At 43.9% G+C, this 21,155-nt stretch overlaps 1 protein-coding gene across 1 annotated transcript in view; it reads right to left on the bottom strand.

The window, feature by feature from the left end:
* Positions 1-21,155, bottom strand: part of znf407 (zinc finger protein 407) — a 95,374-nt gene that overhangs the window by 19,618 nt on the left and 54,601 nt on the right. Inside the window, exons 5-8 of the mRNA XM_030783128.1 lie at positions 13,769-13,935; positions 8,624-8,707; positions 7,792-7,912; positions 3,817-3,995 (exon numbers count right to left, since the gene is read on the bottom strand). Of these exons, the coding sequence (XP_030638988.1) occupies positions 3,817-3,995; positions 7,792-7,912; positions 8,624-8,707; positions 13,769-13,935 (551 nt within the window). The remainder of the gene's footprint in view (positions 1-3,816; positions 3,996-7,791; positions 7,913-8,623; positions 8,708-13,768; positions 13,936-21,155) is intronic.

Here is a 21,155-nt window from a genome sequence, read left to right as displayed (position 1 = left end):
GAGAGTGTTGTTGTGGGATGATGTGTAATAAATCTCGCCGGCTGGCTGAGTTTTCACGCTCGTCGGAGCGGGTCATTATGCAGGGGGGGGGGAGGAAAAAAAAAAAAAAAAGCTCCGGCGCCGAACGCTTTGCCCGCATCCATTTAACGGGGCCCGCCACCGAGAGACGCGCGCGCTCGCTCTCCTGCCGTTCTCCACCGAAGCTCTATCTCCCCGCCCGCCGCCCGACAGACAGACCGAACATCCCTCGGGGCACATTCGCTCTGATCGGTCTGATCTCCAAACAAAATATCTAAAGCAGCCCTATGCGCACAGTGTATCAGAGGGGCAAAAAATCAACACAGAGACAAGTAAATGAACCTCCTAGAGAGAGGGAGAGAGAGAGAAGGAAAGAGAGAGACAAATAAAGGCAAAACAACAGTCCTCCAGTGAAAGACAAGACAGTACTTTGCTGTGTGTTGGAAAGGAGAATCAGAGGAAAGTGTTAAAACCAATAAGAGCCTAAAGCTAGAAAGAATGCAGTACACACGGCAGAGTCCCGGAGAAGGTGTGTTCCACAGACAGTAGTCCAATTATCACCCTACACTCCAAAGCACCTCAGTCACACACACATAGACATACACAGACACACACAGAGACACACACACAGAAACACAGACACAGACACAGACACACACACACACACACACACACACACACACACACACACACACAGCCAAATAGTATCTTTAATTTCATCAGACAGTTTGTTTGCCATGGGGACGAAAGACTACATAAAACTTAATATAGATCCAGTTGCACCTAATCCTTCATTTTTTTTACTTTAAAAAGAACTTTTGTTGTACATTTTACTTTGTCTCTCTCAATTGTAGTAAAAAACGGCTAAAAGAGCACAGGTTATTTAGCTTTTTCCCCCTTTTTTTTAAGACTCTTCCACACAGAGATAAACTCCAACAAATGGATTAATGGAGAGATATGAGTCTCTGAGATCCTGAATGTGTTTCAGTGTGTGAGAATGAGAAATGTTTCCCCACCAAAACTCCTCCACTCTTTTTGTGCCCTCTCAGTGCTGACTACAATCTTTACCTAACACTAGTCAATGTAGACTCACTTCTCCTTTACAATCTTTACCTAACACTAGTCAATGTAAACTCATTTCACCTTTACAATCTTTACCTAACGCTAGTCAATGTAGACTCACTTCACCTTTACGATCTTTACCCGACACTAGTCAATCTAGACCCATTTCACTTTTACAATCTTTACCTAACGCTAGTCAATGTAGACTCACTTCACGTTTACAGTCTTTACCTAACACTAGTCAATGTAGACTCATTTCACCCTTACAATCTTTACCTAACGCTAGTCAATGTAGACTCACTTCACGTTTACAGTCTTTACCTAACACTAGTCAACGTAGACTTACTTCTCCTTTACAATCTTTACCTAACACTAGTCAGTGTAGACTCATTTCACTTGACCAACACTACACTGGACAATGTTTTTTTGTTTTGTTTTGTTTTGTTTTTTTTCATTGGAGATGCTGACTTCATCAACTTGTTTTTACTTTATTTCACTGCCATGACCCAAACAGCTGCCAAACCCAACTTTTGGCTGAAACTAACCATTAATATGATAAATAAGAGTCTTCTATACAGTAAGTCACACATGAAAGAGAACACCTTTACTGTCATGTGTATATGGTAATAGCTGTAATGGTACATAGTAATAGCTTTTTAAATCGTTTTGTAACATATAACATAATAAAAATTCTTGACTTTGATCTTATCTTTTCCTGTTCAAAATGTTTATAAATTCATCACTGCCATTAAAATATGAATCCTGTACAATATGGATGCTGTGTCACTGCGTCATTAAGATAAAATAAAGGCATCCAAACAATTTTTAATTCTATTAAACTTGACAGTCTAAATGCAGACCACTTCAAGATAGAGTAACCAACATCTCTTCTTCCCTTAAGATATACAATCGTGACTTTGGCAAAATTAAGATAATATTTTTCCCCCTCTAGCATTGAGCTGTGGAATAAACATGTCCAAACAAGGCTGTTGCAGGTTCTAAGACACGGCCAGAAGCATTGCTTTTTGCTGTAGCCACTTAAAAGCCACCATGTTATCTACTTTTACGACTCTCTTTGACCCCAGCTGACCTTGCTGTACACAGTTATCCTGACTGAGAGCGACAGAGAAAGAGAAAGAAAGAGAGAGAGAGAGAGAGAGAGAGAGAGAGAGAGAGAGAGAGACAGAGAAAACAAAGTCAGCAAATCATTATGGGCTATCTCCATGGAAACATGTCTGCGCAGCAACCGAAATGTGATGGAAACAAATTTTTTTTAAAAATCGCACCGTTAAAACTCTATTTTGGGTATTTTTTTTGTCTTGATCTTATCTGGAAGCAGGTAGACTATAGCTAAATCTAAAATCTATTCTCTATGTTTTCTCGCTCTACCAAACGAGGGAAAAACCGTCATAAACGTTTTATTGCTTCTCTCTTGGTGATATTTCTCTGAATCAGGGTCTTGGCAATTTCAAATTCTAATCATCATTTCCCTCCATCTCTCACTCATATGCATTCCCAATCTTCTAGTTCTTTCTGTCTTTTTTTTTTGCCAAGACCTTTCCTTTTATCCCAGAGAGGGGCCCTAATTCGAATTGCAACATGGAAATTAAACTAGGTGAGGGGGAAAAAAAAAAAAAACGACATACAGGAAGATGAGCCGCACGTGCGGGTGTCAGTCAATCTGCATGGTGTGGCTGGAGTGCTGAGAGAGAGTGTTTGATCTGTGTCTTTCAAAGGCAAATGAGCGGCACTGGCCCATCGTAACCCATTTCCCTCTCACCACGGGCCCCCGGTGCCACTGTGACAGTGAGCCATCACAAGCCGCTTAATTCAACATCTACCTTGTTAATCTTTCTTCTTCTTCTTCTTTCCGCTTTCTGTCTTGTTCTGCCTCCTTAGATTAAACAAGTGAAGGGTGTGGGGATCGCTCCCCTCCCCTTTTTGCTTCCAAAAAGCACTTTAAAGAAACCAAAACATGGGGTGGAGGTTGAGGTGGTGGTGGTGGGGTGTGTGTGTGTGTGTGTGTATGTGTGTGTTTGGGGGGGGGGGAGTTGTGCCAGGGGGAGAATGCCAAGGAAAATTTGGCGGAGAGAAGTGGTTGTGGGGGGGGGGGGGGGTCTCCTTGCCTATATGGATAGGGAAAACACTGGTTTAGGTACTGGAGTGCTACACTGGGTGCGCTAACCCCCCCCCACCCCCAGAGCTGCACTCCATGGTGCAGAGAAGTGATGGTGGCTTGCCCTGAACTTTGACACAGCGCAATCTCTTTGCTTTTCTCTGAAAATAACAGAGGTCAGAGCTACACCAGAGCCAGGTGTGTCCTCCCTGCTAGTCGCAAGGTCATCCCGTGCTTCCATTGGATTTAGGGTCCGTAAGGACAGTGACACAAAACTAAACCATTCACACAAACGTATTCACCCGAGGAAAAGCAGACCTAAGGCTTCCACTGAGTGTCCAGTCTCAGACAGGAAAGGACCTTTGACCCTGCACTAGCCATAATATTGATAATTCAACAGTCACCTTCCCCTCTCTCTGGCTTTTTACCTTTGCTAGAAAATGACTCACTTAACTCCTAAAAACAAAACCGATTGAAAAAAGGAAGAGGTATGGTTTATCTTATAAAGTGTTGGGCAAAAAACTTTAAACTGTGTCCTCAGCAAAGACAGATGGAGAGAGGGGGGAAAAAAGCGGGAGAGAGAGAGAGAGAGAGAGAGAGAGAGAGAGAGAGAGAGTTACCTGCGTGTAGATATGCCAGGTCTGGATTCTCTATATCTGGGTGCATCTCTTTCAGGTGGTTGCGGAAGTCCATCGGGGCATTGGTGGCATAGTCACACTTGGGGCAATTATACATCTTCACTCCTTCATGCTTTCCTGTATGGAGGATATGCTTCCGAATGTTCTCCGCACAGTTGGATCTCGAGAGAGATTAAAAAAAAGAATGTAATATTAGATTAAACAGGGAACAAAGGACAGGGGTGATAAGGATAGAAAACAAAATCCCCAAACAATCAGAAATGTTCTTGGGGAAGGTTTGCTTTCATAGGCGGTTTGTTTTGGTTCACATAAAGAGTGAACCGATAGCTAAATATGTTTAGGGGGCTGTGGGTATACACATCCCAGGGGAGGTGAGAGATGTTCAAAGTGCCCTGCAAATCCAACACACACACACACGCGCACACACACACACACACACAAATACAAGTCATACATACATACATGTATGCACACACACACACACCATCAGAGACAGCGTTGGAATCAAAACAATTTCTAGCACTTTCTCTCAGATAAAAATAACAAAAACACATCCTCATCAACATTCTTCCACCTTTAGCTAAATATTTTTTTCTCTTACGGAGAGCGTTATACGTACCATAGACAGCATTCACAGACTGTTAAAAAAAAACAAAACAAAAAAACAACACTGTTTCTCTTGACTTTGCGCCCGCAGGTTTAGAAGCTTGGAGTGCATGCTTTGCTCCTGAGGTCGTCATCGCAGTTTTCCGTGTGTGTTTGTGAAGGGGGAGGGAATGTGTGTTTATATGAAGCAGAACTGTTATTTGGTGTGAGTCTGAATGTTGTGGGGTGTGTGTTTGTATCTGCGTGTGTGTGTGTGTGTGGTTGGGGTGGGGGGGGATTTGACCACTGTGCAGGTTGGGAACTAGCTGTAATTATGTCAGCTATGGGAGGCCAGGAGAGACTGCACAGGAGAGCCACACTGATTAATGGTGCTGCCTGACCCACTCTCAGGCCCTATCAAAACGCGCACACACACACACAAACCAAAAAACACACACATCCACAAACACGTGTGTGTATTTTTATGTGTGCGTAAGTACATACACACGCGCACACATACATGTCCTTGATTGATGGAGCACTCATGCCTGGTAGGGAACTGACACTCTCGGACAGTATAATACGCAATTACTCTGCCTTATCACCGTGGCTGGCCCAATAAAGCTTTCCCATGCCATTGCTCATGCCAGCCGAGCAGAGCATTTGTTTTCCCTTTTGCTACGCCGCCTCACTTTATCATAGGTCTCCGGTTCCATCCTTTCCCCGCTTTTAAAGAGGCCCTCGCCAGGCCCGACACAGAGGTCTGGCCTCAGCTCCGTCGGCGCGCAGTGCACAGTCCGGCCGTGGACGACGCGTTACAGACAGTACATGAGCCTAGCACTGCTACGACACAGAGAGTAGTGATATCTCCGTCAGCATACAGGCTCATCTTTGAGTCGACGGGCCGGTGCAAGTGGAAAAATTGGTCGCATTGGTATAAAATGGTGGAATAGCACAATCGATACAATGTATCTTCCATACAGTTAAATCAAATTCTTCAAAAAAAAAAAATTAAAAAAAAATACTACATATTACACACACATGTATATTTGATACTTTCTGGTAAATCACAGACACACACACACACACACACACACACACAAAGCCAAACAGACATAAACAGAATTCCGTGCGGACTTTGTCATCCCAGAGGCTGTAGTGTTTAAACAAAGTATTTAGAGTTCTGTTCTGACTGATCAGGCCGGTCTGCAACTAGAGCTACAGCCGTTTATTCACCTCTGAAAACACACACACACACACACACACTCATATACACAGACACCGACATCACACAGAGAATGGGTTCAAAAAAAGAAAAAGGAAAAGCATAAATTTCCAAGGTCAAAATGAATAATTATGTTCTCAGGCTACTTAGTGAAGCTCTGTTCCTTTTGACTGAGGCATGCAATAATAAAAGGTGCATGAGAGGCTTTCATTCCTCTAAGAGCAGTTTTTAAAAGAGTCGTGAGGTCCTTCACCCTGTAAAGGAATATTCGCCTCTGCGCAAATTCCAAAACATCAAATACAAAGCATACTCCAACATTCCCACTGAGTCTAAACTGCGTTATTTCTTTGGTAATTAACGATGACAGTCACACGGACATGTTTTGATTAAGAAATTGACCTGGGGTGGGGTGTGGAGGCTTTAAATGCCAACGTTATTTGTCACTGGTAGTTACATTAATTTTCTCTCCACAGAATGTTCACATAAAAAAAAAAAAAAAAAAGAAAGAAATATATTAAAAAAAAAAAAATCGAAAACTTTCGGCGGATAACTTCTGGACAAATACGTACACATTTTTCAATTACAAAAGCAAGAACGATAAAGAAACAAAGAGTGAAACATATCTGTAACCAGGAAAAAAAAAAAAGGGCGGAAAGAGTTTTTTGAGGTTCTAATTAAATGGCTGATTCTAGTTTAATGAAACAGGCAGAAAATATTTCTTGTGAGTTAAAGGAGAAGAGAAGAGCTGTGCTGGTGAGACCCCTGGGGTGATGGTTGCAGGGGGAAGCACATATCTTTTAGATATGGAAAAAAAAAAATGTAATTGTCCCATGGAAAAAAAAAGAGAAAGGAAGAAAGAAAGGAAAAAGAAAAAAAAAACAACAGGGCTACGGTGAGGAATCAGCAGGTGTCGGGATACGGGCGGCGGGACCACATAGAGCCCACTGCAACAGGCTCTGTTAATTAATCCATTGGCGTTAAAAAACGTCGGCGAAAACGACGGGGCGCGCTAAGGGAACGCGGCCCGTGGGACGCGTTCGGTGTCCGCCTCTCGCTATCACTTTCACGCCCATCTGAAGAACGCCTGGAGTATCCCGAAACTAACGTGACTGCTTATTATAAAAGTTTGAAAAGCTAAACGCCTGCGTAAAATTCTCCAAAGGCCCCCGGAGATGGCGTAGCTTTTTAGTCTGTGGTCTGTTATCATTTTCACTCCCTAATAGTCGTGTGGTTTTATTGGCTTGGTGATTATAAGGAAAAGAAGTCTGGGCTTCAAATGCTCTCCAGAAAGCATCAAACGGCGGTTAAAAAAAAAAAAAAAAAAAAACTTGTTTAAAATATTATGAAATTCAAAAGTTTTCACACATCAGTCATCACTGTTCTAACACAAATATCTACAGAGCGGAAGGCTTTTATTCCTCTCTCATCACTATAGATTCATAAACATTAAAACTCATGAAATATTTCTTGGTTATCAGGGTGAATACAGACCGAGCGAATACGTTTCACAGATGCCAGTATTAAAATATTCCTTCAGCACATCCGTAACTCAGTGGGTATCAGTCAGAAACCCAGTATCACTATGGGACCGCGGACTGGAATTTGATATGGAATTTCATTACCTTCAATCAGCAGCTAGTTTCTGAGCTTTGAGGTCAGAGAGACTGTTAAACAACTGTCCTGCTAATCCATGATAAGAGGTGCTTCAGAATGAAGAAGGAAGTATTTGAAAATCAAGTTCTGTAACAACAAAAAATTTCACTGGTAGAAATACGTGTTGGTGCGTACGTGTACGCTTCTTCGACACACTGGAGGAAGAAGAGGGGATGATAATGAGGAAGACAATGAGGAAAATGCTCAAAACTGGTCAAAATCTTTTTTTTTTTTTCTTTTCAATTTCACCGATGATTTGCTGTGTAATTACTACAGTGTAGTGATGGATTTTTAATGGCGGTGGTCTTGCCAGCGCGGGCCAGTGCTGATGGAAGAGCGATGAAGCCAGCGCCGATTATACTGTTCCCAGACAATACACCAGTGCCTCTCCCATCAGTGTCCCCATCTACCAGCCCTCCTCCAGCCCCACCCCCACCCAAACCCCACACCCCCCTCGCCCCAACCCACGACGGGCTGGCCCAATGAGCCGGTACCTGTAGTCACACCAGGGGCAACGGTAGGGTTTCTCTCCAGTGTGCACACGCTTGTGCCGAGTCAGGTGTGATTGCGTGGTGGACGCGAAGCTGCAGAGTTGACATTTAAAGGGCCTCTCACCTGCAACACACACACACACACACACACCTGATTTGAATCCTTTTAGACGTGCGTACATATATACCATACACCTAAGATACAACTAAGATTTAAACTAAACTAAGACATTTGTAAAACCGAATGACTGAGATGGGGCGGACTTTAAGTGCAGGGTAAAAGCTTAAACACACAAACAGGATCACGTGACTGAAAACGACACACCTGACAACCAGACAAACATCAAACAAATAAAGAGACATCTTCATCAAAGCATGCGATGATAAAAACAAAAAAGAGTGAAGGAATATGGGGATGAATATGCATGAACGCGTCTGAGATCTTTGGGTGTTCGCCAGGCTGTGGTTATGAGGCCCATCTAGGTTTTGAAAAAGTAAGCTTGTTATTGACAGCGCATCTGAAAATGTAATTTTCCTAAGCCATGGGATGACATGCAGAAATGATAACTGAAATTAAAAATCTCAGAGCAAGTCATCCACACTGCTACACCTGCCAATCACCGCTAGCTTCTCATCAGAGTGATGTGTGTGTGTGTGTGTGTGTGTGTGTGTTTGTGTGACACTGTGTGTGTGTGTATGCGTGTGTGTGTGACTCCAGTTATAAACAGGTATAAGATGGTTTTTGATTAGATGTGTGTGTGTGTGTGTGTGTGTGTGTGTGTGTGTGTGTGTGTGTGTGTGTGTGTGGAGGAGAGGCACCCTAGTCATGTATTACCTGTGTGTTGGCGACGGTGTTTGGTAAGCGCATGACGGGTGCCACCAGCAAATCCGCAGAGGTCACATAGAAAAGATTTCTCTCCTACAGAGGACAAAAAGATGAAATGATTACCAACAACAAGTGAGAGAGAGAGAGAGAGAGAGACAGAGAGAGAGAGAGGGAGAGAGAGAGAGAGAGAGAGAAAAGAGAGAGATATTTGGAGTGGAGGCAGAACTCAGAAATGTGCATCTATCAGGAGTTTTCTCTGTGAACTTTAACGAATCCCCCTTGCAACTGAACGCATCCATGTAAATATGTCAAAGGAGACAGGAATTACCGGTGCGGTTTATTGACTGTGATAAAATCTGAAAAGCGCCACTGAACATAATTACATACTTGTCAGAGCCATAAAAATTAGCTTTATTATCAATGGAACGGTTTTGTACAACTTCATTTCTGTTCCATGCCATTCCAGATGGGGCTATGCAGAGTGCTTGAGCGGAGGTTTACACCTCCCCTCTCCTCCCTACATCTGGCTCTGTCATTAAGAGACTGGTGAGGCTTTCTTTTTTTTCCTTTTTAAATCTCTCTCTCTCTCTCTCTCTCTGTCGGAGGAGAAGGAGAAAGAACAGAAAAAGGAGAAAGAAAAGAAAAAGGAGAAAGAGGAGGTGTCTAGGCTGGCTGTAACATTAGATGAATTCTGGACATAGAGTTACAGTTGACTCTCAAAACCACTTTTTTAGGCTCCGCCCAGTCTGTCACTACAGCAGTTAAGTCTTTCCTGAGTGCATAAGCCACTGTAGTTTTGCGGGGATTACTATTTGCTATTGGGAAAAGAAGGATGTTTATTAATCAGTGGCAGTGTAATTGAACATAGCCTCTTGCTTGTCATTAATTACCTTGCTCACTCTCAGCAGAGGGGAACTTTGATTGGGCCGTGGTGTGACAGTAATCACATATGCTGCCTGCCTGTTAAATGTTATCTCAATTACCGGCAAAACTCAGGAAGATCAGAGCTCGACACACAAAACTTACCAACCCAGACACGGATACGCTTGTGCGTATTTCACTTAACATGCACGCGCGAGTACACACGTACACCTTCAAAATATCAGTAACACACAGAGATAGATTTCGTCCAAAAAAAAAAAGAAGAAGAAAAACTCGAATCTGAGTTCTTCCCTTTCACATTTCCAAATGTGCCAATAATGCACTGAGAGGTAACAACTTTGAGCGGAGTTAATGTGATGATTTCCATCTGGAGAAGCTACTCCTTCAGCTCCCGACAGCAGTTTTTTTTGGAGGGGGGTGGGGGGGGAGGGGGGGGGGTCCCGGAGGGATACCGGGAGACGAGTGCCAAGAGCTTTCCTTATCGCAGCCATTCAAAGGCATTCAGCCGTGGGTAATGTGTTTTAATGCAGCGGCACTGAAGTGGAGGATATTAAAAAAGAAAAAAAAAAGAAAAAAAAAAGTCTAAGACACAACACTAACGAGCTGGATTCATTTACACTCTAAAACTGTGAAGAGTAAAAAGAGTGAAAAAAAAAAAAAAAAAACTCAAGTCAAACTGACTTTTATATGCACTTTTAAGTTACAAGCACTGGAGATGGTGTGGAGAAAGGACCAGCTAAAATTGGTGCCAAAAGAGGAGAGGGCAATATCTCCTCTGTTACGTGTAAAGTCGTGTGTTTTTTTTATCCAGTGAGAAAGCACAACGAAGTCTGGTCATGGGTCCTCGTCTGACCTCTTGTCTAAACTGTACTGTGGTTGATACAGACGGGAGAGAATGAAGGGTTCTCTCTTACAGTGTTTGTTGTAATTTAGAGAGAAGTGAGAGAAATTAAGTAAAGAGGATGAAGATGTTCGTGCGGCGACAGGCGTAGGCAAACGTGGGCCGGACGAGCGTGCGGCACACGCAGTGTCCGCCGTCGTTTTTTTCCCATGATTCAACCCTCCCGGAACGCTTTTTTTCTCCGCAATTCCCGCTCGGGTCGCTGTAACCGCTTCGTCCATTCCTCTTATTTTCCTTTCCAAAATCCGACAACCCCACCCCGCCCCGCCCCAGACTTCTCCTTTCCCTCTTTCTTCCTCTTCTCCGAAGCTGCCCGTCACCCCTCCATCTTCTCATTATGCCCCGCGCTACAAGACCAGACCACAGAAAAAAAAAAAAAAAATCTATAGGCATCGATTCCCCTTCCCCGTGTCCAGTCACGCTGGCCACAATTATTCTCCAGCAGGAAATGCCGGCGATAAATCACACGTGTGCTTTTCATCTGCCCTGACGCTGAATGGCGCTGAGCCCTCCGCGCGGCCCAGGAGGGGAGTGACGTGAGACTGTCAACGCCAGTGTCTGGGCCAGGCTGAACTGGCCCGAGCCCTCTTACTGCCCCTCTCACGCAATCAAACATGCCACAGCCCAGTGGGGACAGGCACAGGATCACAGAGAGAGAGAGAGAGAGAGAGAGAGAGAGAGAGAGAGAGAGAGAGAGGTGGATCAGTAAGGCTCTTCTCAGTTAGCCTTGGCCTGGTTTCTCCACTGAGCAGCAGAAACTGTAGAGGGTTTTCTCCATTGGCTAAAATTTCAATGACAGGTTCTGATCCAAACTGATTTTTGGAGGTTAATGTTGTTCGTGGAGTGGTTTCTTTTGGATGGGTTGGTGTGAATGTCTGTGAATGTGTGTGTGTGTGTGTGTGTGTGTGTGTGTGTGTGTGTGTGTGTGTGTGTGTGTGCGTGTGTGTGTGTGTGTGAATAACCCCGGAGGAGTCTGCATGCAGCTATAATTGCCTCTCTCATTAGTTCTGTTTTAGCAAGGAGAGGATGGGAGGGCAATTAATTTTACCGCTTAATTTTTTGACATGGAATCTGCTGCCGTATTGATGCACTCGCCATTTTGGCTCTCATTTTTCAGGGAAATTAATTGACAAAGTGCAGAGATTTATCAGCATATCACCAGATTAAGCGACAAACTGAAGCGATGAAGAAATCAATTGTGGCTCCGTTGTGAGGCGTTGTGCAGGTTCCCCCCTATGGAGAAGCTTTGGAGAGCCAGTGTGGGTCGGACGTTTTTGATTTATTTATTTATCCCAGACGCCCATTCATCAGGAGTTACAAATGACCCTGGCGGCTGACGGCCCCTCCCTCTCTTCCTCAAACAACAAGATTAGCATAAAATCTACACCAATCAAGTGCCAACAATGAATACTGTTAGGATGAAGGGCTATAGGCGCTAGGATAGGGACACACTAAAGAACATGTACAACGCGAAATTACAGATACAAAAGGACAAGAGATTTGACGGCAACAGGGGGAAAGAAACTACATGTAATTAGCAGTTTAAGCAGTAAAGTGGTAGTTGCCTGTGACTGTGTACAGTCCACGCGGATAGACAACAACATGACCAAAAAGAATTTGTGCAGGTAAGAAAAAGTGGAGATAAACCATTTGACTGGATGGGAGATTTTCTGAGATTTACAAAAGGTCAAAAGGGCTTTGACGTTTTTTTTGGTTTCCTGAAGTAACACTTATTTTACAGACACACTCCTGAGAGGCACTGGTTTAAACAGACAATCCACAGCGCACGTGTACCACTGGGTTCCAGCACAAAGACAACGCTGGTTCTAAAATAAATTTCTCCATGGTGATTTTTACATATAGAAGCAGGCCTAACCTTTGTTCGCGAAATCGCGTTTAGTTATTAGAGGAGGAAAGAAGAGAAAACGTATTCAGTCATTAAACCTGAGAACACAAGAGAAGAAAATAACATAAAGACACAGACTTTGCCCCTGGATTTGTCCCAATTTATATTGTACATCTCACCAAAAATCCACGCAATTTATTACTCGCGCTCGAAAAGCAGCGTTGTGTTTGGATCGTCTGAGGACACGAGTGTAAACCTAAGAAAACCTCTCTCAACGTTTTCGAGCTTCCGCGATACCCTGTCCATCGCCGCTGCTTCAGTCGCCAGAAAAGCGCCATGAGGAACCAGCGTTTGTGTCCTTTCATTGGTTACAATTACATGTTATCTCCACTCAGGAACGTAATCACTCCAACTTTGAGTTTTTCCTTGCTCCTTTTATAATTATTGGAGCTTAGAGCCCCTTGAAAGAGCTCATCTATATCTTTTAAAGTGATCTCACACGGGCGAACAAACAGATCATATTTTAGCGGGTGCCAAGCTGATTTGTGGAACGTGATTGCAATAATCTCGCAAATGCTTCAGCGTCCCACCATCTTCATTAATAACGAAGTGGTACATTGAGGGTCACAGACTAGGGTTAGCTATTTAAGGTTGACTAATCAGAACAATTAGTCTTTCTCTGCTTCTGCTCTGCTCTCTCTTTATCTCTCTTGCAAATTGTTCTCTCTTTCTCTCCTTCATGCTCTCTCTCTCCCTCTCTCTCTCTCTCTTTTTCACTCTACAGGTAACACGGTTGGAGTTCCAGAGTGACAGACGCTCTGTGATGGTGAAAGATGGAGCTGGAAACAAATGAAAATAAAAGGCCTAATTAAGTTAGCGACGCTTCGCCCTTACATCACTGTTCAAACACATTTCAAATAACATTCACATTCTCTGGGACGCATCTCTGGGCTCATATGACAGGTGGAATATTCTTTCCCAATCTTTCATTCAGGCTCTCTCAGGCAGCACTGGAAGAAGTACTCGATGACTTATAGGAACATGAAGAAACGTTTTTAGAAGGTTTTGGGCGGTTCAGAAGGTGAGCAAATTCAAAACGTGGCTCTTTTGGACTTCTGACCAAGCTCACGTGCGATGGCGAGTCCAGCGGTTTCTTACTGGTCATCTTTGGCACGACACTGGTCTGTTTTTCTGTTCCACATAGTCATCGCTGAGACCCTGGTGACGTTCCACCCCAGTTCACTTTGACATTAACCACGCTGAGGGTACTGAACGCAACCCCAAACACAATTACAGCGTGGTTGAGGTTCAGGGATTCCAGAGGTTGTGTTGTGGGGGATAGCGAAAATGGAGCAAAACAAAGAGGAGAGAAGAGAGGAGAGAGAAGAGGCAGTGAAGAGAGAGAGGGAGAGAGAGACAGAGAGAGAGAGAGACAGAGAGAGAGAGAGAGAGGGATGAAAGGAAAGGTGGCAGTGCCTTGAGGAATGAGAAGAGTATGTGTGTGTGTGTGTGTGTGTGTGTATACCTGTGTGTGTGCGGTAGTGGTCCTTCATGGCAGACAGCGTGAGGAAGGAGTAGTGGCAGGCGGGCCAGGCACACTTGTAAGGCTTGTCTCCAGTGTGCAGCTTCATGTGGTTATTCAGAGCCCACTTCTCACTGAACGCACGGTTACACACCTCGCATTCATACTTCCTGTGCCCAGAGAGAGAAAGAGAGAGAGAGACAGAGAGAGAGAGAGAGAGAATAAGAGTTATTTACAGGTCCCAGAGCTCAGGTGAGAAGCAAAAATCCCAGTTCTCTCTCTCACACACACATACACGCACACACACAGTGGTGGCTGCTGGTGTGTCATGTCTGTATAAGCAGGCATTGATTTTTCTGTCCAGGCCTGCCACCTTCACCATTTATTCTGTGCTTTGCACGAGGACCCAGAGGGCTGAGGAAATTCTGTTACAGCCCATTCACCTACCCCCCCTCCCCCCCCCTCGCCCCTACATCACCCGCCCCCCCCCAGGCCAATGGGGAGAATGGATTTTACCTGTACAAGGGTCCCACACCACTTATCCACCGCTGTCAGGGACAGAAGCTAAATGAAAAGCTATTCACAGGTTACCCTCTCCATTCACTCTCTGTGCGCCTCTCTCTCTCTCTCTCTCTCTCTCTCATACTTCTCTACCTCTCTTCCTACTTTTCCTCATTTCTCTTCCCCCTGCTCTCTCCGTCCCGTTCCCGTCTCCAGTTCCTCCACGGCTCAGCTCTTCCGCTGAGACCCTCGTGGAGTTTTCTAAGTTGTTCCGGGCTTTGTGGTAGAGCTACAGGCAACAGTAGAGTTTCTGTTGTGTGGCTGTTATTCTACTGTCACCACAGTCTTTGCAGCGTCAGCACGGGCCTTTACGGAGTTACAAAGATCATTTGGTAAGCGTCTTGGTCTTATGTCTCTTTCTTTCTTTTTTTAAAGCAGGGGCGTGAAGGGCGTGTGTTTGTACACGTAATCCTTTACTGGCTTGAAGAAAATCATGTCACAAAACAGATGAAAAATTAACGTTAAAAAAAAAAAAAAAGGTTAAAAAAATATCAGGCCCACTCTCTGGTGAGACTGACAGTTAGTGTTTAGTTTGTTGAACTAACACCAAAGCTGCACCTATCTCACGCTGTGCAGTATGATCCAGAAACTGAACACAGACTGATTCGAACCCATCAGTCAATCCCAGTAAAGCAGCTGACCAAACTACAAGTACACATTATATATCCAGAGGACAAAGAGAAAGGAGAAAAGGGGAAAAGACAGATGTAAGACTCCACTGTACCTCAACGGCTATGACAATAATGTCCAAAAAACAACAACAACAACAACAAAAAAAAAACAGCATTTCTATTTAAACTCCTGGTTCTTTCTGACATGTCGCGCATTCTAACTTTTAGTTCTTCTTGTCCTGACAGACGCATTGTTTAGAGGATATATGGTTGTATGTGTGTTTATGGAGCATCCAAACTCCAATGGGGAGAGGTAAATATGATGAGTGAGGAGATGCTATCTTTTATTGCAACATTATGCACAACACTCCTGTTTTATGAGCTTAACGGCCTATTGTTTATCAAGCACGTAATCGCGCCTGTCTTGACGTGGATTCTGTCTCCCTCTCTTTTTCTCTCTTTCTCTTTCTCTCTCTCTCTCTCTCTCTCTCTCTCTCTCTCCAACCAGTAGGAACCGGGCTGCACTGAATCAATAGGACTTTTTGCGGAGATGAGAGGAGGTTTTAATATGTTTTTGATGGGATCAGATAGAGCTCTTTGATCCTGTCTCTGTGTGTCAGATCCCTTCAGCATCCTCGATGGCGTAACCCATACATATGCATACAGCCTCACGGCAGGCGCCAGGAGGAGAGCTACGCTAGGACAGACAGAGAGAGAGAGAGAAAGCGAGCGAGCAAGAGAGAGAGAAAGAGAGAGAGAGAGCTATGCTGGGACAGAGAGAGAGGGAGAGAGAGAGAGGGAGAAAGAGAGAGAAAGAGCAATGCTAGGACAGAGAGAGAGACGGAGAGAGTGAGACAGAGAGAGAAAGAGAGAGAGAGAGAGAGACAGAGAGAGAGACAGAGAGAGAGAGAGAGAGAGAGAGGGAGAGAGAGAGAGAAAGAGAGGGAGAGGGGAGGGGGTGTATTTTTGTTGATTTGAAAGCTGCCATTTGTTAAACACAATTACTGTTGTACTTCTTCTCTTTATTGTTGCTGTAGCTGCTCATCAGACTCTCACATCCACCAAATTAACACTCGTTCCCAAGATCTTAATTACGGATGGGGGGGAGGAGGTTCAATCTTTTTTCTTCTCTCTCTCTCTCTCTCTCTCTCTTTTCCTGTGATCTCTATGGTAATAATTCTCAGAACTGTGCGGTGATTGATGGCAGGAGTGGGTTTTCAAACAGTCGTGTGGAATTCTCTCTTTTCTCTTCAAGCACTGAACTGCCATACTTACTGCAGAACTGTCAGGATAAAGTCACAGAATTCTACGTCACCACATGAATTCAACGACAAAAAAAAAAAATCTCGATATCTTATCCCTTGGGAGAGACAAACTGAAGTCCAACAAAAGGCACAAAATGTCAAAAGCAATAAACAACATTAAAGCAGCACTCAAAGGGTGTACAACTCAGAAACCATGACTCCACATTGCCGCCCCCCAGTGGTAGAGGTTTTTGCTGGGTCCACGTACTCTGTGTGTGTGTGTGTGTGCGTGTGTGTGTGTGTGTGTGTGTGTTTGTGTGTGTGTGTGTGTGTGCGCGCGCGCGTGTGTTTAGGAAAAGGCCACCATGCTGCATAATCAAATACAACTAAACTAACAGGTGCTTTGAGCCAAGGTCAGGCGGTGGGCCTTTGTGAGTAATGTGACCAGGGCATGTGGCCACTTGAGTGAGACCATAGGCGAAGTCTTTGAACAGATATAGAGGTTAAGCTGTCCTTCACACATCCACACGACCACAAAGGCACCCTCCCCCTGTTCATTCTGTAGAGGTGACCTTTCACATTGAGAGACAAACAGACAAACAAAAAGTCAGAAAGTCAGATACAGAGACACACAGAGAGAAAGAGAGAGAGAGAGAGAGAGAGAGAAAGAGAGAGAGAGAGAAAGGGGAGGCACAGAACGGAGACATAGACATCAGCGGCTCGGCTGTGATTCACAGAGTGGAGAGCATCAGCGAGGAGACAGGAGAAAAAGCCGGTCTGGCCTCCAGCATAACAAACACCGACACAAAGCTTCAAAGACCTGTGTGCAGTTTACTCACTGACGGAGACCAGGATACACGGAGCATGCATGTGTGTGTGTGTGTATTTCATGTGCAGCTGTCAGAACAGTATTTTCATATGTAAAACACTAGGAACGGAAGACAGTCTTCCTAGAGGGAGAGAAATACTGAATACATGTTTGGACAGGCCGAATCGGGCTATTGTCCATCAGCACTCTCTCTCTCTCTCTCTCCCTCTCTCTGTCTCTCTTCCCTCCTTCTTTCTTTTCTTTGTTCAAATTTACTCTGTTGCTTTCTCTCATGTTTTGTCCCTTAATCTCTCTGTTTATCTCTTTCTGTCCTCACATCATTCTCTCTGTTGGCTGTTTGTGTTGTCTGGAGCTTCAAAATACCACCAGCGCACCGCTCACATCATCAAAGCTCAACCTCACAGCCTCATAAAGAGTCGGAAAGTTTAAAGGACGAGGACTCAGGCTTAGGTCCCGTCTGGTATTAGCAACAAGCTACTAATAACTTTCCAACTGCTAGAGTGGATATGCAAAAACATACAAGCCTATGAAGAACTTAAGCAGCAAAATCTGAAGAGAGGGAAAAGGAAGGAAGAAAAAAGAGAAAACAAGAAAGAAAGAAAAACACGGCCGACCAGAACGAGATCAGAAAAGCCCCCCCCCCCCTCAAAAAACCCATGTTGTAATAGCCATTTTGAACAAAATAAACAAACACGCAGAAACTAGCAAAAGCTAGCACCGCGGACGACATTATAAAGCAGAACGCAGCCTGCGAAGGTACTGAATCTAAATTTATCCCATAAGAAAAGGGGAGATAATGAAACAAACATATATATGAAATAAATAAATAAAATTTGACACATATGAGATAAAAGGCTATTTATCCTGCTGTAGGGCATATACAAACAGTCAATTTAATAAAGTCAGTGAGCGCTGATGAAAGCACAGTGAATAAGCCAGCTCCCTGACAATCAGGAGATGCTATCTCAGTATTGTAGGACTGTTATGTTACCCATAAGTTATTGGCGGTTTGGGGAGAGGAGGGTGGGGAGGTGGGGGGTTTGAGAGGGGGGGGGTGTTGCCGTGGGACGGTGAGGCGGTGTAAAAAGTGCAGGTCCCAGCGAGGTGGTCTCTGTTATTGCTTGTTTTTATTACGGGCCATCGTTCAGTCTAGCCAACATGAACAAATATACACAAACCAGCTCAACCTCCTACACGTTTTCAGTTCTGCAGTGTGTGAGAATGAAGTCCAGCGATGAAGGTCATTTTTTTTTTTGTTGCTGAGCATTCTTCTATTCACTCCCTGGGTAAGGAGAGAGAGGGAGAGGGAGAGAGAGAGAGAGAGAGAGAGAGAGAGAGAGAGAGAGAAGGAGTAGAGGAGCAGAGGCCCAGCTGCTAAAACTCAATTCATTTATGAGTTTAATGGATCAGATTAAATCAGAAATTGCAAATCAAGCATGAGTTGAGGGGGTAACAAGAGGCCTTACTCCACCCAGTGTCTGATTTGTGTGACCAAAACAGGTCAAAAGGTCACACTCCAATTGCATGAACAGCATTTGGCAGACGCTTTTGGCTCAAACCTTTTTTTTTTTTCTTTTTGGGGGTATTTAATGTACCTTACAAGAAATGTGCTATCAAAATTGTACAGTATTTCCATATTTATATATTGCAGGCACTAAATTACATGAGAAAGAGTTACTATCGAAATGAATGTAAGTGATAATAACTCACAATGGTGGTGTTTGAGGCAGGATGCTCTTTATCAGGATTGAGGCTCGAACACAAGAGCAGGCTAAGATACCACCTCTCTCTCTCTTTCTTTCTTTCTTTCTTTCTTTCTCTCTCTCTCTCTCTCTCTCTCTCTCTCTCTCTCTCTCACTCTCTCTCCCTATCTCTCTAATATCAGACCACATTAGTGCATCGTAAATCACATTACAGCACCAGAATTTCATTAATCTCACCTGCCAGCACTTCCACAAAGGCAAAAATGCTCCTGTTTTTTGTCGCTACTTTGCGCTCTCAGGTACAACACGACGATGAAAAACACTACAATAAGTGTATCATCCTTTAAAAATATATGAAGGTGGATTCTTTGAAGAGAGAGAGAGAGAGAGAGAGAAAGAGAAAGAGAGAGAGACAGAGAGAGAGAAAGTGAGTGAGTGAGTGTGTGTGTGTGTGATTGTGTGTATTACCGTTGGACGGTGACAGAGTTTACCCTCATTTACCCTGTTTAAGAAGTTACAGTCTTCAGTCTTGTGATTAAAAACCACAAGAACACAATGAGAAAAAAAAAAAGAAACTCACTTTCAGGGCAAATCAAATCTAGGATGTGATATAAAGAGTTCCCAGGACAGAGGTAAATGTATAAGAAAAAGGGAGGGCAATATTACAAAAGGTTTACTATTTACGGACAGTTCGTTCCATATCCAGACGCTTTTACCCATAACCCGTTTCGTTAACACGGTAGACCTACCGATTATTGTGGTGGTACTTTTTTTTTTATTTCTCTGCTAAACAAGCAACACATATCCCTGTTGTAATGGGGGGGGGTGAGATTTGCTGAATGTGAGATGTGAAAAGGGACTAGAGCTCAGAGCTGGAATATGGATTTTGATTACACACAGAGGGAAATTACTGAAGCGGTCACCGTGACGACGCTCACTTAATAAAAGGTAAAGTCTATACATCAAAGAGCGGGCTGTTGTAAATCATTTGGCCCTGAACGGCGCCCTATCCCTCCACATTACGACGGCGTGAGGCCGCGCACATGTTTACTTTGGGCTCAATACCATTTTAAAATAATGAGCTTTACCCTTGATCTAATTAACATGCCTCCTTTCTCTCTCTCTCTCTCTCTCTCTCTCTTTTTTTGCCTCGTTTTGCAAATTAGGAAGGCTCCTCCACTGTAGCCCACGGTTGTTTAGAAAATTGGTAAATCGAAGAGAGAGAGAGAAATGTGTGTGTATGTGAGCATTTGTGTGTGTGTCTCTCTCTCTCTTTCTCCATGTGTGTGTGTGGGTGTGTGTATTGGGGGGCATGTATGTGGTGTGTCACTGAAGCTATGTATGTATGTATGTATGTGTGTGTGTGTGTGTGTGTGTGTGCATGTGTGTTTGGTCTGTGTAGGCAGAGGCCTAGGCATGGTCCTCTCTCTTTCTCTCTTATTACTGGAATTCTAATTCAATGATCACCTTAGATCACACACAGGCCATAAATCAGATCCGTCTGACACAGGATGAAAAATTGTATTAATAATGTGGAACTTATTATACAGTCCCAAACGCTCCCTTGATAAATGACATTGTTGGGGCCTGACAATGATTGCATTTAAAACATTATTTCTGTTTTGTGCTGTTTAACTGTGTGAAATTGTGTGTGTGTGTGTGTGTGTGTGTGTGTGTGTGTCTTGGGAGGAGGAGGAGGAGGGTACATTCAATGAAAAATTCACAGCGCTTTTTGCCCCACAGTAGAGTCAAAGGGCAAATGGCTGCCGTGCGACCACACTACAAAATTGGCTGGAGACCATGACCAACAGAGCTATAGATTTTTCTGTGAGAAGAGGACCAGAATATGAAACAGATATAAACATCACTACTTTAGAGACACTTCCCTGGGATTACACTACAGAACACACCACAATTACACACCTACAATCAGCATTTATTCTGCGTGCCCATGACCCACAACACGCTGCCTTCAGTCAGCAGTAAAGGACTGGGAGAAAGGCAAAGTTTTCCAGATTTCAATATGAGAATACCACATAAGAGAAAACACTGAAAACTTCTGACACAAACGAGACAGTCTCTCCTCCAAACGAATCGATTTTTATTGTTTCCGACTACTTTCCAGACAACCGGACTGAAACAACTGAATTTTGGTATGAGACACACAGAACGCCTGATACAGACAGAGCAACATGAACCAGAAAAACAAAACTTTGGAGTTTTCTGTTTTCTGGCTTTAGGGATTGTGTCAAATATTGTGTGCGTTAAGGTTGACTACATTTTCTGTCTTAAGGCCCACGCTGCGCTTCTGTTCTTCTTATTGTCATTAATTAACACAGGGACAATGTGTGTTTGTTTGCCCAAGGTCCCCAACACCTGCTGGAGGGACACCACAGGGAAGGAGAGACAAAACGTTTCACGTTCTTTCCTTTCAGATTTATC

This window comes from Chanos chanos, chromosome 8, assembly GCF_902362185.1.
Source record: "Chanos chanos chromosome 8, fChaCha1.1, whole genome shotgun sequence".
Taxonomy (NCBI): domain Eukaryota; kingdom Metazoa; phylum Chordata; class Actinopteri; order Gonorynchiformes; family Chanidae; genus Chanos; species Chanos chanos.
This window is presented reverse-complemented; position numbering and strand designations above follow the sequence as displayed.